Below are 12626 nucleotides of genomic sequence, written 5' to 3'. Positions count from 1 at the left end.
CCTACGTTTCTAGCATTTGTAGACTTAGAGAAAGCTTTTGACAATGTTGACTGGAATACTCTCTTTCAAATTCTAAAGGTGGCAGGGGTAAAATACAGGGAGCGAAAGGCTATTTACAATTTGTATAGAAACCAGATGGCAGTTATAAGAGTCGAGGGACATGAAAGGGAAGCAGTGGTTGGGAAGGGAGTAAGACAGGGTTGTAGCCTCTCCCCGATGTTGTTCAATCTGTATATTGAGCAAGCAGTAAAGGAAACAAAAGAAAAATTCGGAGTAGGTATTAAAATTCATGGAGAAGAAATAAAAACTTTGAGGTTCGCCGACGACATTGTAATTCTGTCAGAGACAGCAAAGGACTTGGAAGAGCAGTTGAATGGAATGGACAGTGTCTTGAAAGGAGGATATAAGATGAAAATCAACAAAAGCAAAACAAGGATAATGGAATGTAGTCTAATTAAGGATAATTTTCAAGAAATTGAATTTTAAAGTTCAACCTAACGATTTTCCTTATGTAACCTCTTCCGAAGGTCCCAGATTTGTACTCGGGGTCCTCTCTCCCTTCAATTCTTCTCTTTCGGTTTTAGTTTTCTGCCTTCGTTCCTTTACTACATCTTCAACTGACTTTTCACTGGCAGAGAGGCGCTGTAAATCTATTTTTCTCAAGATGTCTTGCGCGAAACTTCCTATCTTAAAGCCCATTCTCTCCAATATCTGTTCCCATCATTCAATACTAAAACTGCATCATAAGTTGCAATTATGACAACTGTAGTACATGAAAATGTGGTTTTAGGGCATCGCTTCCATATGAATGAATTTAGAGACTCACTTGCATTCTTTGTTTTGCCATGAACACACTTTTTTGTAAGTTCAGGATCTGCCAGAAACCTGTAACTGGGCTTTAAAAACATCCAGCATACAAGCTGGAAGCCTCTCCTTGTAAATGTAATCCACTTCACGGAGCTAGTACTTAAGTGTTGCTTCAAGAGGTGGGCTTGGCCGGAAGGTCACATTACACATTTAATTATTTTTCAGGCACTTGAGACACGATTTCATCTTTGAAACTTTAAGACCTCATTGTCCACGAGTCCTATTAATAAATAAAAATAAACTGGAAAATTGGCATTTTTTGCTCAATTGGAATAAAAAGTTTCCCGAACGTCATAAATTCGATAACATCGTCAGAAAATGCATTTCCGTGAACTGCCTGTAATCGTCTTAATAATTTGTTAGGGAAAGTAAAACTAAAATCGAAACACAGTCCAACTCTTCGGGGACACAATGAGGCCAGTTCTGTTTGTGCGTTGAATAATTTGTCTGTCTGAGTGAGTTGAATGAAATTTGAGATTACGCATGTGTCCTGTACCGGACGTGGTACAAACACACACAGACAACCTTCTCGAGGAGGAGGTTAAGCAGTGAGAAGGAACTCGCTCATCAGGGAATATGGTTCGAAGGCTTTATTCGTACGAAATCGAGAACTTCCTCCAGAGGATGTTCTTATGCTCCGAGATTCTTCTACGGAGAATGCTCCCTTTTTTTTGTGAGTAGAAGGCAGCGCGTCCAGCGGTTGAGGCTCACCTTGAGGGCCTGCGCGGCCTCCTCGTGCGTGGCATTGCGCAAGTTGACGCCGTTGACGCTGAGGATCTGGTCCCCGCGCCGTAGCTCGCCGCTGAGGTCGGCCGGGCCGCCGGCCAGGATGAACGACACGAAGATTCCCTCGCCGTCCTCGCCGCCGACGATGTTGAAGCCCAGGCCACTCGCGCCCTTGTTCAGCACCACCGTGCGCACCTCCCTGCAAACACACGCAAAAAAACCATCTCTCAGGTTTACGGTCCAGCCAGTAAATAGCGCTGCGTCCAACATGCTCGGGAAAAGATACAACACCGAGCCTGCGACTGATCTTACATGATAGGCCGAAGAAAGTAGCATCACGTTCACAGCATTTGTAGATTTTGAGAAAGTTTTTGACAGAGTTGACCAGAATACACTCTTTCTAGTTGCGTAAGGAGCAGGGAGCTAAAGGTTAACTACAATTTGTCCAGAAACCAGGCTACAGTTATAAGAGTTATATGAAATAGGAGCAGTAGTTGCAGGTCGGTTTAAGACACAATTGACACAAGCCGACGTTTGTGGCGCCAAAGTGAGAGAAGTACCAGAGGCGCCACAATTGAAAGATTTCTATACAGCAGCGTTTCCCACATTGTATTCCGCGGAACAAGTTTCGCAGAAAGTGATGATGATGATGGTGATGTTGGCCGCGCGGTTAGAGGCGTCATGTCACTGATAGTGCGGCCACTCCCGCCGGAGCGACTGCCACGGTCGCAGGTTCGAATCCTGCCTCGGGCATGGATGTGTGTGATGTCCTTAGGTTGGTTAGGTTTAAGTAGTTCTAAGTTCTAGGGGACTGATGACCACAGATGTTAAGTCCCACAGTGCTCAGAGCCATTTGAACCATTTGAACTCTCGCCGGAGGTTCGAGATCTCCTTAGGGCAAGGGTGCGCGCGCGTGTGCGTGTGCGTGTGTGTGTGTGTGTGTGTGTGTGTGTGTGTGTTTCTTAGTATACGTTAGTTTAAGTAGTGTGTAAGTCTAGGGACCGATGACCTCAGCAGTTTGCTCCCTTCGGAATTCACACACATTTGATATATCATAATACTAATGATGAAACAGTCCATCACCGACAAGCAGAGAAATAATCGTCGGCGAAGCGAGCAACGAAATGGAACCTCACAAACTGTAATTACTGCACTTCTTTCACTTGAAAACTATTCACAAATGAAAGGTCAATCGCAAAATTTCAACCCGCGTCACTACTCCAGGGACATTTGACAACGTATAGTTGTACTAGCTGAAACCGGCTTAACTTTTAACTATCGATAGTAATTAATCCTCGAATAATACATGGCATCTCATCCACAGCATCGCACAAGGGCTACGTAATTATTTAATACAGGTAATCGGAATTTGCGAAATTCATTATTCATTGCACTCCAGTCATATGTGATTCATGCGTCTATAATGTATCGCATGTCTGCATTATGTCAGTGCATAGTATTCAACTGCTAGTATCGTAGGAATGAACATCTACACCCCTACGTGTGTGATTTTATTCCAGATTTTGTATATATCCCGTTAATGACTGTGGTTTCTGTTGTTAACAGCATTGTAGTTGCCGCCGTCATTATCGTACATGTGGTACTGCATTTGTCTTATGCTGAAGCTTACCTCTATTAAGAAGCTGTGGGAGAATAGTTGAGATATTTGTGGGTCTTGATACCGTCGCCGGTGCTCGTACAGATAATTTAGATTTGCCCGCGGTATATCGTATCCACTATCTGATTAGAGGGGTACCAACACCTATCAGTGGACATTAATAAGTCGTGTTTCCAACCTCCGCCTTCTGACGACTTGAACTGTGCTGGGGACACTTCTGAATGTCTGTTGAGGAACGGTACCCCCTTCTTCCTCAAGACCCCAAACCAAAAAAGGTAGTGATGTTGGATCCTGGAGGTCTGTGTCTGGAGTAAAATAGACGTTCTAACTCATCCGAATGGTGTTCCATTGGGTTCAGGTCGGGACTCTGGGCACGCCAGTCCATTTCAGGAATGTTATTGTCCACAAACCACTGCATTACAGGTGCTACTTTAAGACAAGGTGCATTGGCATGATGATACAGAGAACCACCATCTCCGAGGTGTTCCTCTACTGTACGCAGTACAATAAAATGTTTTGAGGTCCTTCCACATTTACCTTTTTCTGCAGCGCAGTAAGGGGACCACAACCTAACCCCGAAAACACCTCTGTACCGTGACATTACGTTCTCCGTACTTCATTGCTGGCATTATTCATGGCTGCAGATAACATGCTCCCGGGCGCTGGCCAAACCTAAACCATTCCATCTCATTGCCACTGGGCATAGCGTGAGTCATCACTCCAAACCACGGGTTTCGAGTCATCCACTGTCCACTGGCGACACACTTTACATCACTTCAGGTGTCGCTTAGCACTTACGACAGAGAAGTGCGGCTTATGAGTAGCTCCTCTACAACTGTACTTCATTCTTTTTAACTCCCTACGCACATTGTGCTGGCTGGACTGTTGGTAGCGTTTTGGAACTCAGTAGTGATTCTTTCCGCAGATTAATGTGATTTTCACAACCACCCTCTGCAATGCTCTACGGTCCCTGTTCGTCAATACCTGAATCCTCCCTGGTCTCTGTTTAGCTGTGCTTGTTCCTTCCCGTTTCTATTTCACAGTCACATCAACAACAGTCGACTCGAGCAGTTTTAGTAGGGTTGACAAATGTCCCTGATCGATTGTTAATCACGTGACATCCATTGACTAGTCCACGTTCGAAGTCATTTGAGCTCTCCTAACCGACAAATTCTGCTGTTACTGCTTCTACAGAGACAACAAAATACTTACCACCTCTCGTGGGACCTATAGGTCAGTTCTGCATTGCATAGGATCAGGTAGTGTACGTTTCTCAACAGATGCTCGTGATATCCGGAGAACATATAACTACGTCAACGCATTTCGTAAGTGTGTGTTCGTGAGAGACAATGCACGAGTATTTAAGCAAGCTAAGCGGCCAGAGCGCACAGCAGAATAATTTTTCGGATGTTTGTTTATCGCCTCGCAATACAGCTCGCTCTGTATAGGCCGCAGCATGAATCACTCTGTATAGGCCGCAGCATGAATGTGGGTATTTCCCCCCCTCCCTCCCCCCCCCCCCCCCCCCCCAAGGAGATTTATGTTTCATTAGGCTTCAGTAATTAGATCCACGTAACTGCTGGCTTACCATGTATGCGCGCTGCTGTGACAGACGTGATCGGCCCAAATGAATGCCGACGCAACACAGCAAACAAAGCTGACGCGTGTAATCAGTGCGCGATGTCAGTCCGAGCAACTTTCCCGCCGAAGAAATTTCTCCCTGTGTAAGCGCACCTGGTCTCGGAGAGACCGCAGTCACAATATCGACCCACATGGCTTCTAGAAAAAGAAACGATTATCAGGCAACAAACTGGAGTTGTACTTCATCAGAAAAAGATTCGGTAAATCATTCGTGTAGAATGCTTTTCCATAATGTGTAACCGATCTTTTAAGCCTTCCTAAAGCAAGACGTAAAATTACGTAAAACAGAAATGTTTATAAATTATTCCGAACAGAAAATGTACACATGAAGAGTTTGCATGAGAAAGAGAAGAAAAATAATTTTAAAACTAATAAGAGTAACATTATTTAAAAACAAAGAGTTCTGCATGTTTTATGTAAGCTCTGTACTAACAGTATACAAACGAAAACTTACAACGTTCGTGAGCTTCTTCTTGTTCGCACGTGTTCACTATATGACTTGTCTTGTTGGTTCAGTTGCGGTACGGTTCATGTAAGTGTGGATTTTTCTTAAAGTGTAAAATATATGTATAAAAAGAACTTCGAATTATTCTTTCACGAAAATTAGACACCTATGTATGACGCTGAGATGTTCATTTTTCATGCACTTAAAGCTGACTTGCCTTAGCGTTGCATATGAAAAAGGAGACTGAAATTACTAAGACATTTTAAGTGAGAAAGGTAATGTTTTCGTGCAAATAAAAAGTTATAGAATTTCTAACTCTAAACCCTTCTACTGATGTCCAAAAAATAGTTAACGCAATAGTATTCGATCAGAGACTGCTATTCTCGCAGCCAAGCCAACAAGAATATGTACGCTCTTTGGTCTGGCTCGCGGCAGATTTCAACGTTATTTTTTAACTTTAATTTGCTTCGCTGTGGGTCGGTGGTACTGACATATGGGGGGGGGGGGGGGGAGGGGGGACTTTTCATAAACGAGTGAGTAATAAATTAACAAAAAAGACGATTAAACATAGACGCTCTCTTTTTTCATGAGGTTTCTCCATACGTAGCACTATATTGCAATACAGGAAAGTTTTACGCAACCACCCAGATCACGTCGTAACAACACTGAATAAATTCCGACAATCCGAGGTAAGCTCATAAGGCCTGTGAAAGCCAGAGACCGTCACCGGAGCTGAGTTGTCAGCACGGCTGACTGCCATGCACAGGGCCCGAATTCGATTCCCGGTAATGTCAGGGATTTTTCCTTGGTGGAGGGACTGGAACGGGTTGCACTCAGCCTCGTGGTAAGACTGAGGAGCTACTTGAGTAGTGCGGCTACAAGTCACTTACAACGACCGAGAGATGTGTGTGCTGACCTACGTCCCTTCATACTGCATCAATGACGCCATTGGCAAAGGATGACACGGCGGTCGGTCGTTATCTATGGACCCGTCAGGGCCTGTAGATGCAGTTTAGTTTGTGGAAGATCTCGTGGTTATGATGTACCGGGTAGCCAAAATTTTTGGGACGGCATTGGATGTGAGGATTATAGCGAATTGCTCCTCCGCAAACAGTGAGAAATGTAATAAAACTTGAAGGAATGGGCTCTACCATGTGTTGGAATCGTTATGGAGAAATACTGGTCCAGTCGTCTTGCAGTTCTACCCAGAATAATTGTTCTTGTGTAGTTGGTTTGGAGTTCATTGAGCGTACACGGGAATCGACAGGCTTCTATGGACTCTTCATTGGGTCTAGATCGGGTTGCCTGTGGGGCCAAGCCATGGTCATGATGTCACTGCAGTGTCAATAAAGCTACCTGCGTGCAATCAAAGAGCAGGGAAATGTCGTATCGTCCTGTTGAAACATCTCTACCGGCCTACTCTAATGACAGAAAGGGATGCAGATGGGTCTGCAACAATGCCCTTGTAATACCCAACTGTCATTGGTTCAAATGGTTCTGAGTACTATGGGACTTAACTTCCGAGGTCACCAGTCCCCTAGAACTACTTAAACCTAACTAACCTAAGGACATCACACACATCCATGCCCGAGGCAGGATTCGAACCTGCGACTGCAGTAGTCGCGCGGTTCCAGACTGTAGCGCCTAGAACCGCTCGGCCACTCCGGCCAGCCTGTCATTGGTTTCTGCAGCCGGACAATGAGGCCTGATTCCGACCATATGATCACAGCCCAGACCGTAACTGAACCGCCACCTGCAGGGACCCACACTTGCTGACACGCAGACTGCATAGTTTCATAGGGTATACGTCGCACACTCGTAACTGAAACCGGGATTCACAGAACCTTGCTACACACCTCCACTGTTCGACAGTCCACTGACGATGTTCCCGGCGACATGCCAATGACGATCCTTGAGCCCTGTGTCGAAGTGTCAGCAAAGGGACATCAATCGGTCATCGGGAACTGAAGCTTATGCAGTCCATTTGTATTAGCACAGTCATGGTAGAAATGACTTCCTATCCCCCCCCCCCCCCCCCACACACACACACACACACACACAATTTTCAAATTAGCGACGCTCTGACTTCCAGTCGATCGTTGCTCTCCCTGTGTGGCTCTGCAGAGGCGAGGTCACAGTCGTTCGTCAAACACTTATGATGGCTCTGTGCGGAAGCCTACGCAATTGGAAGTCTTGTCTCTGCGATGCTGACGATCCACACCAGACACTTAACCTCGCAAACCCGAATTCTAGCGTCATCTTCGACATACGCAGTTTTCCGAAATTCCTTCACCAGGGAAGACGAATGGAATATTCCAGAATTTGAAACACGAACAGCTGCTAGCATGAGTTTCTTAGAAGTAGATACCTTAGGCGTTGCGAAGCAACTCAAATCGCTTGATACGGGCAAGTCTTCAGGTCCAGATTGTATACCGATTAGGTTCCTTTCAGATTACGCTGATACAATAGCTCCCTACTTAGCATACATATACAACCGCTCGCTCACCGATAGATCTGTACCTACAGATTGGAAAATTGCGCAGGTCGCACCAGTGTTTAAGAAGGGTAGTAGGAGTAATCTATCGAACTACAGACCTATATCATTGATGTCGGTTTGCAGTAGGGTTTTGGAGCATATACTGTATTCAAACATTATGAATCACCTCGAAGGGAACGATCTATTGATACGTAATCAGCATGGCTTCAGAAAACATCGTTCTTGTGCAACGCAGCTAGCTCTTTATTCGCACGAAGTAATGGCCGCTTTCGACAGGGGATCTCAAGTTGATTCCGTATTTCTAGATTTCCGGAAAGCTTTCGACACCGTTCCTTAGAAGCGACTTCTAATCAAGCTGCGTGCCTACGGGGTATCGTCTCAGTTGTGCGACTGGATTCGTGATTTCCTGTCAGGAAGGTCGCAGTTCGTAGTAATAGACGGCAAATCATCGAGTAAAACTGAAGTGATATCAGGTGTTCCTCAGGGAAGCGTCCTGGGACCTCTGCTGTTCCTAATCTGTATAAGTGACCTGGGTGACAATCTGAGCAGTTCTCTTAGGTTGTTCGCAGATGATGCTGTAATTTACCGTCTAGTAAGGTCATCCGAAGACCAGTATCAGTTGCAAAGCGATTTAGAAAAGATAGCTGTATGGTGTGGCAGGTGGCAGTTGACGCTAAATAACGAAAAGTGTGAGGTGATCCACATGAGTTCCAAAAGAAATCCGTTGGAATTCGATTAGTCGATAAATAGTACAATTCTCAAGGCTGTCAATTCAACTAAGTACCTGGTTGTTAAAATTACGAACAACTTCAGTTGGAAAGACCACATAAATAATATTGTGGGGAAGGCGAGCCAAAGGTTGCGTTTCATTGGTAGGACACTTAGAAGATGCAACAAATCCACTAAAGAGACAGCTTACATTACACTCGTTCGTCCTCTGTTAGAATATTGCTGCGCGGTGTGGGATCCTCACCAGGTGGGATTGACGGAGGACATCGAAAGGGTGCAAAAAAAGGGCAGCTCATTTTGTATTATCACGTAATAGGGGAGAGAGTGTGGCAGATATGATACGCGAGTTGGGATGTAAGTCATTAAAGCAGAGACGTTTTTCGTCGCGGCGAGATCTATTTACGAAATTTCGGTCACCAACTTTCTCTTCCGAATGCGAAAATATTTTGTTGAGCCCAACCTACATAGGTAGGAATGATCATCAAAATAAAATAAGAGAAATCAGAGCTCGAACAGAAAGGTTTAGGTGTTCGTTTTTCCCGCGCGCTGTTCGGGAGTGGAATGGTAGAGAGATAGTATGACTGTGGTTCGATGAACCGTCTGCCAAGCACTTAAATGTGAATTGCAGAGTAATCATGCAGATGTAGATACCGTAATACACGCGTTTTTCGCTGATTATCGTCCGTCATTCGGCGTCAATTAACTTGTGAGATGCTGTTATGTTCTTAAATGCGTGTCTATAACTACACACGGCTTGAGTTTAACTGGTTAGTTATCTGCAATACAGGTGTGTCCGGCACTTTCAGTTTTACCCTCAGTTTCATTTTCAGTTCTAGCTTTCCGAATAATGTTCATGATGATAAATGTAAATCAAGAGACCTGCAAGTTTTTTGTGTGACTGCTGCTGTGTTGCTTCTTTAATTTTTTCCGATAAACGGATTGAAGATTAAAATGATAAAGAATGTAGCAATCAGTCGCGGAAACAAACTATTTATCTTGTTGCAAATCGATTTCGACTGCCATCAGTCATTATCGGTGCATTTTTCTAAGCGATACATGCTGTATGTAGAAGTACTGCTTTGGCAGATTTCTATCATGAAGGGAACCTTATGGAGCCCAACATTCAAAAGGATTGAAGATTGTTTATTTTCTTTACTACACACTCACGACTCATGTCTGGTTCCACAAGTTTTGTTTTTCTCTTAAAACATATTACGTGGCCGCCTTTAAAATTTTGTATTTATTTCGTTTTGTACGATTACAATATGAACTACATTCCATATGGCAGACAAATGGCATGCCTGAAATGCGCGGTTGTCTCCAGTATTCGAGCACTTCATCGCCTGTAAATGACATCGTTCATAGTGAACTGCGCAGTTAAATGGAATATGTATAGGTAGCTTAGAGCCCGTTTTAAATGGGCGATTTCCTGGTCAAAATCGGCCACTCGTCATGAGTGCGCGTCACATACTTGTGCGTAAATCAGCCACACACCGCGTAGTGGGACAGCGAGTGTGCAATTGTAGTATCTTGAGTACGCTGCAGTTCGCGCATGGGCACGAACAAGGGACGGTGACGTCTTATGCTGACGTCGTAGGCTAACCTATTCCGGTTGAGCTTACACCAACATTATTACAGTTACGGATGTTGTGCTTGTGGGTCTCCTTTGTCTTTATTTTTTTGTTTGCTTGTTTTCATAACATACTGTAAACGTTTCACTAGGGTCTGATATTTTTCCTACTATTGTCCTCACGCAAGAGAAAATAAAAGGATATTTGTATTTTAAAATACCCGGACAAAAGAAAGCCTGCGCTCTGCACCAATAACGACGCAAATACATTAACGTCCCTTAATGAAAATTGTTCAACAGTGAAAAAGTGAGCTCTATTTAACGAGAAAATAATTTTCAACGTTATTTGGCTCTTACAGAGGAGAAAAAAAAAAAAAACGTTAAAGTAAAAAGGCGCTATTTACTGCAATCTAAATATTATTTGACGTGTTTGTAAATATATTTTTTTAGAATACAGAAATGTAGATGTTTGGCTGGCACGTTCTTTATTTTTTCAATTCTCAGGAGTGTAGAGAATTTACCACACAATCTTTTGTCAGGAATATCCGCTACGAATTTTGGTTTGGTCCGTAACAAACGATGAACGAAGTTAAGCACTGTCGTGCGTGGCCAGTACTTGGATGGGTGACCGTTCGGGTACGCCGCGTGCTGTCGACAACATTTTCCCTTTGCCTTGCCCTTCTTTGCCTTGACGGCAGAGGGGACACGAGGGATGGTGACGTTAAGCCCCTGATCACCAGCCTTAGGGTCGAAGTCTTGGATTAAACTACAAACCTCTTCGGAGTGTTTCATGCTGCACTATTGATTATGATCCGTCCGTAGGATGGGGATGTTAAGCTTGGCTATTCGAGACGAGTAGGCTACGTGCCGGCACTGGGTCCAAAAAAATGGCTCTGAGCACTATGGGACTTAACATCTGAGGTCATCAGTCCCTAAGAACTTAGAACTACTTAAAACGAACTAACCTAAGGACATCACACACATCCATCCATGCCCGAGGTAGGACTCGAACCTGCGACCGTAGCGGCCACGCGCTTCCAGACTAAAGCGCCTAGAACCGCTGGGCCACACCGACCTGCCGGCACTCAGTTTCACCATCTCCCTGGTATCATCATCTCCATCACGAACGTGACATTTCACTCCATACACTCATTCATATTACCGTCACGTACACTTAATAGCTACACTTGCCCACATAACCCTCATACTTCGCGAAGAAAAGGTGCCTGCGGGAACTTAAGACAGGAAAAAACCTTTCCAGTTAAGCGGCAGAATCTGTCCTTCGAGGTCATGCGACTTTTTACACTGGGGTGACTAAAGTAATCAGATAGCGACATCCAAATATACAGATGGTGGTAGTATCGCGAACATAACATGTAAAAGGGCAATGCATTGACCGAGCTCTCATTTGTACACAAGTGATTCACGTGAAACCGTTTCCCACGTGATTGTGCCGGCACGACGGGAATTAACAGACTTTGAACGCGGAATGTTAGTTGGAGCTAGACACATGGGGCATTCCATTTCGCAAATCGTTGGGGAATTCAATGTTCCGAGATCCACAGTGTCAAGATTGTGCCGAGAATACCAAATTTCAGGCGTTAACCCTTACCATGGACGATGCAGTAGCCGAAGGCTTTCACTTGACGACCGAGAGCAGCGGTGTGTGTGTAGAGTTGTCAGAGCTAATAGACAAGCAACGCTGAGTGAAATAACCTCAGAAATCAATGTGGGACGCACGACGATCGTATCCGTTGGGACTGTATGGCGATATATGGCGTTAATAGGCTATGGCAGCAGAGGACCAACACCGAGTGCCTTTGCTAACAGCATGACATCGCCTGCAGCGTCTCTCCTGAGCCACATCAGTTGGACCTAAGACGACTGGAAAACCGTAGCCTGGTCAGATGAGCCTCGATTTCATTTGGTAAGAGCTGATGGTAGGGTTCGAGCGTGACGCATACCACAAGAAGCCATGTATCCATGCTGTCACCAAGGCACTTTGCAAGCGGTTGGTGGCTCCATAACGACGTGGGCTGTGTTTACATGGAATGGACAGGGCCCTCTGGTCCAACTGAACCAATCTTTTACTTCAAATTGTTATGTTCGGCAACTTGGAGACCACATATAACCATTCACTGACTTCATATTCCCAAACAATTACTAAATTTTTACGGATGACAATGCGCCATATCACCGGGCCATAACTGTTCGCGAATAATTGACATATATCCTAGGCAATTCAAGCAAATGGTTGGGCCACACGTCGAATATTTACGGGACACAATCGAGAGGTTAGTTCGTGTACAAAATCCCACACCGACAACACTTTCGCAATTATGGCTCAAATGGTTCAAATGACCCTGAGCACTATGGGACTTAGCTTCTGAGGTCATCAGTCCCCTAGAACTTAGAACTACTTAAACCTAACTAACCTAAGAACATCACACACATCCATGCCCCAGGCAAGATTCGAACCTGCGACCATAGCGGTCTTTCGCAATTATGGACGACTATAGAGGCAGCATGGCTG

At 44.6% G+C, this 12626-nt stretch overlaps 1 protein-coding gene across 3 annotated transcripts in view; it reads right to left on the bottom strand.

The window, feature by feature from the left end:
* Window positions 1-12626, bottom strand: part of LOC126456947 (disks large 1 tumor suppressor protein) — a 908459-nt gene that overhangs the window by 31069 nt on the left and 864764 nt on the right. For all 3 annotated transcript variants that reach the window (XM_050092881.1, XM_050092883.1, XM_050092882.1), the window contains one exon: window positions 1579-1792. In XM_050092881.1, coding sequence (XP_049948838.1) covers window positions 1579-1792 — 214 coding nt within the window. The remainder of the gene's footprint in view (window positions 1-1578; window positions 1793-12626) is intronic.

Source organism: Schistocerca serialis, chromosome 2, assembly GCF_023864345.2.
Source record: "Schistocerca serialis cubense isolate TAMUIC-IGC-003099 chromosome 2, iqSchSeri2.2, whole genome shotgun sequence".
NCBI classification, from domain to species: domain Eukaryota; kingdom Metazoa; phylum Arthropoda; class Insecta; order Orthoptera; family Acrididae; genus Schistocerca; species Schistocerca serialis.
This window is presented reverse-complemented; position numbering and strand designations above follow the sequence as displayed.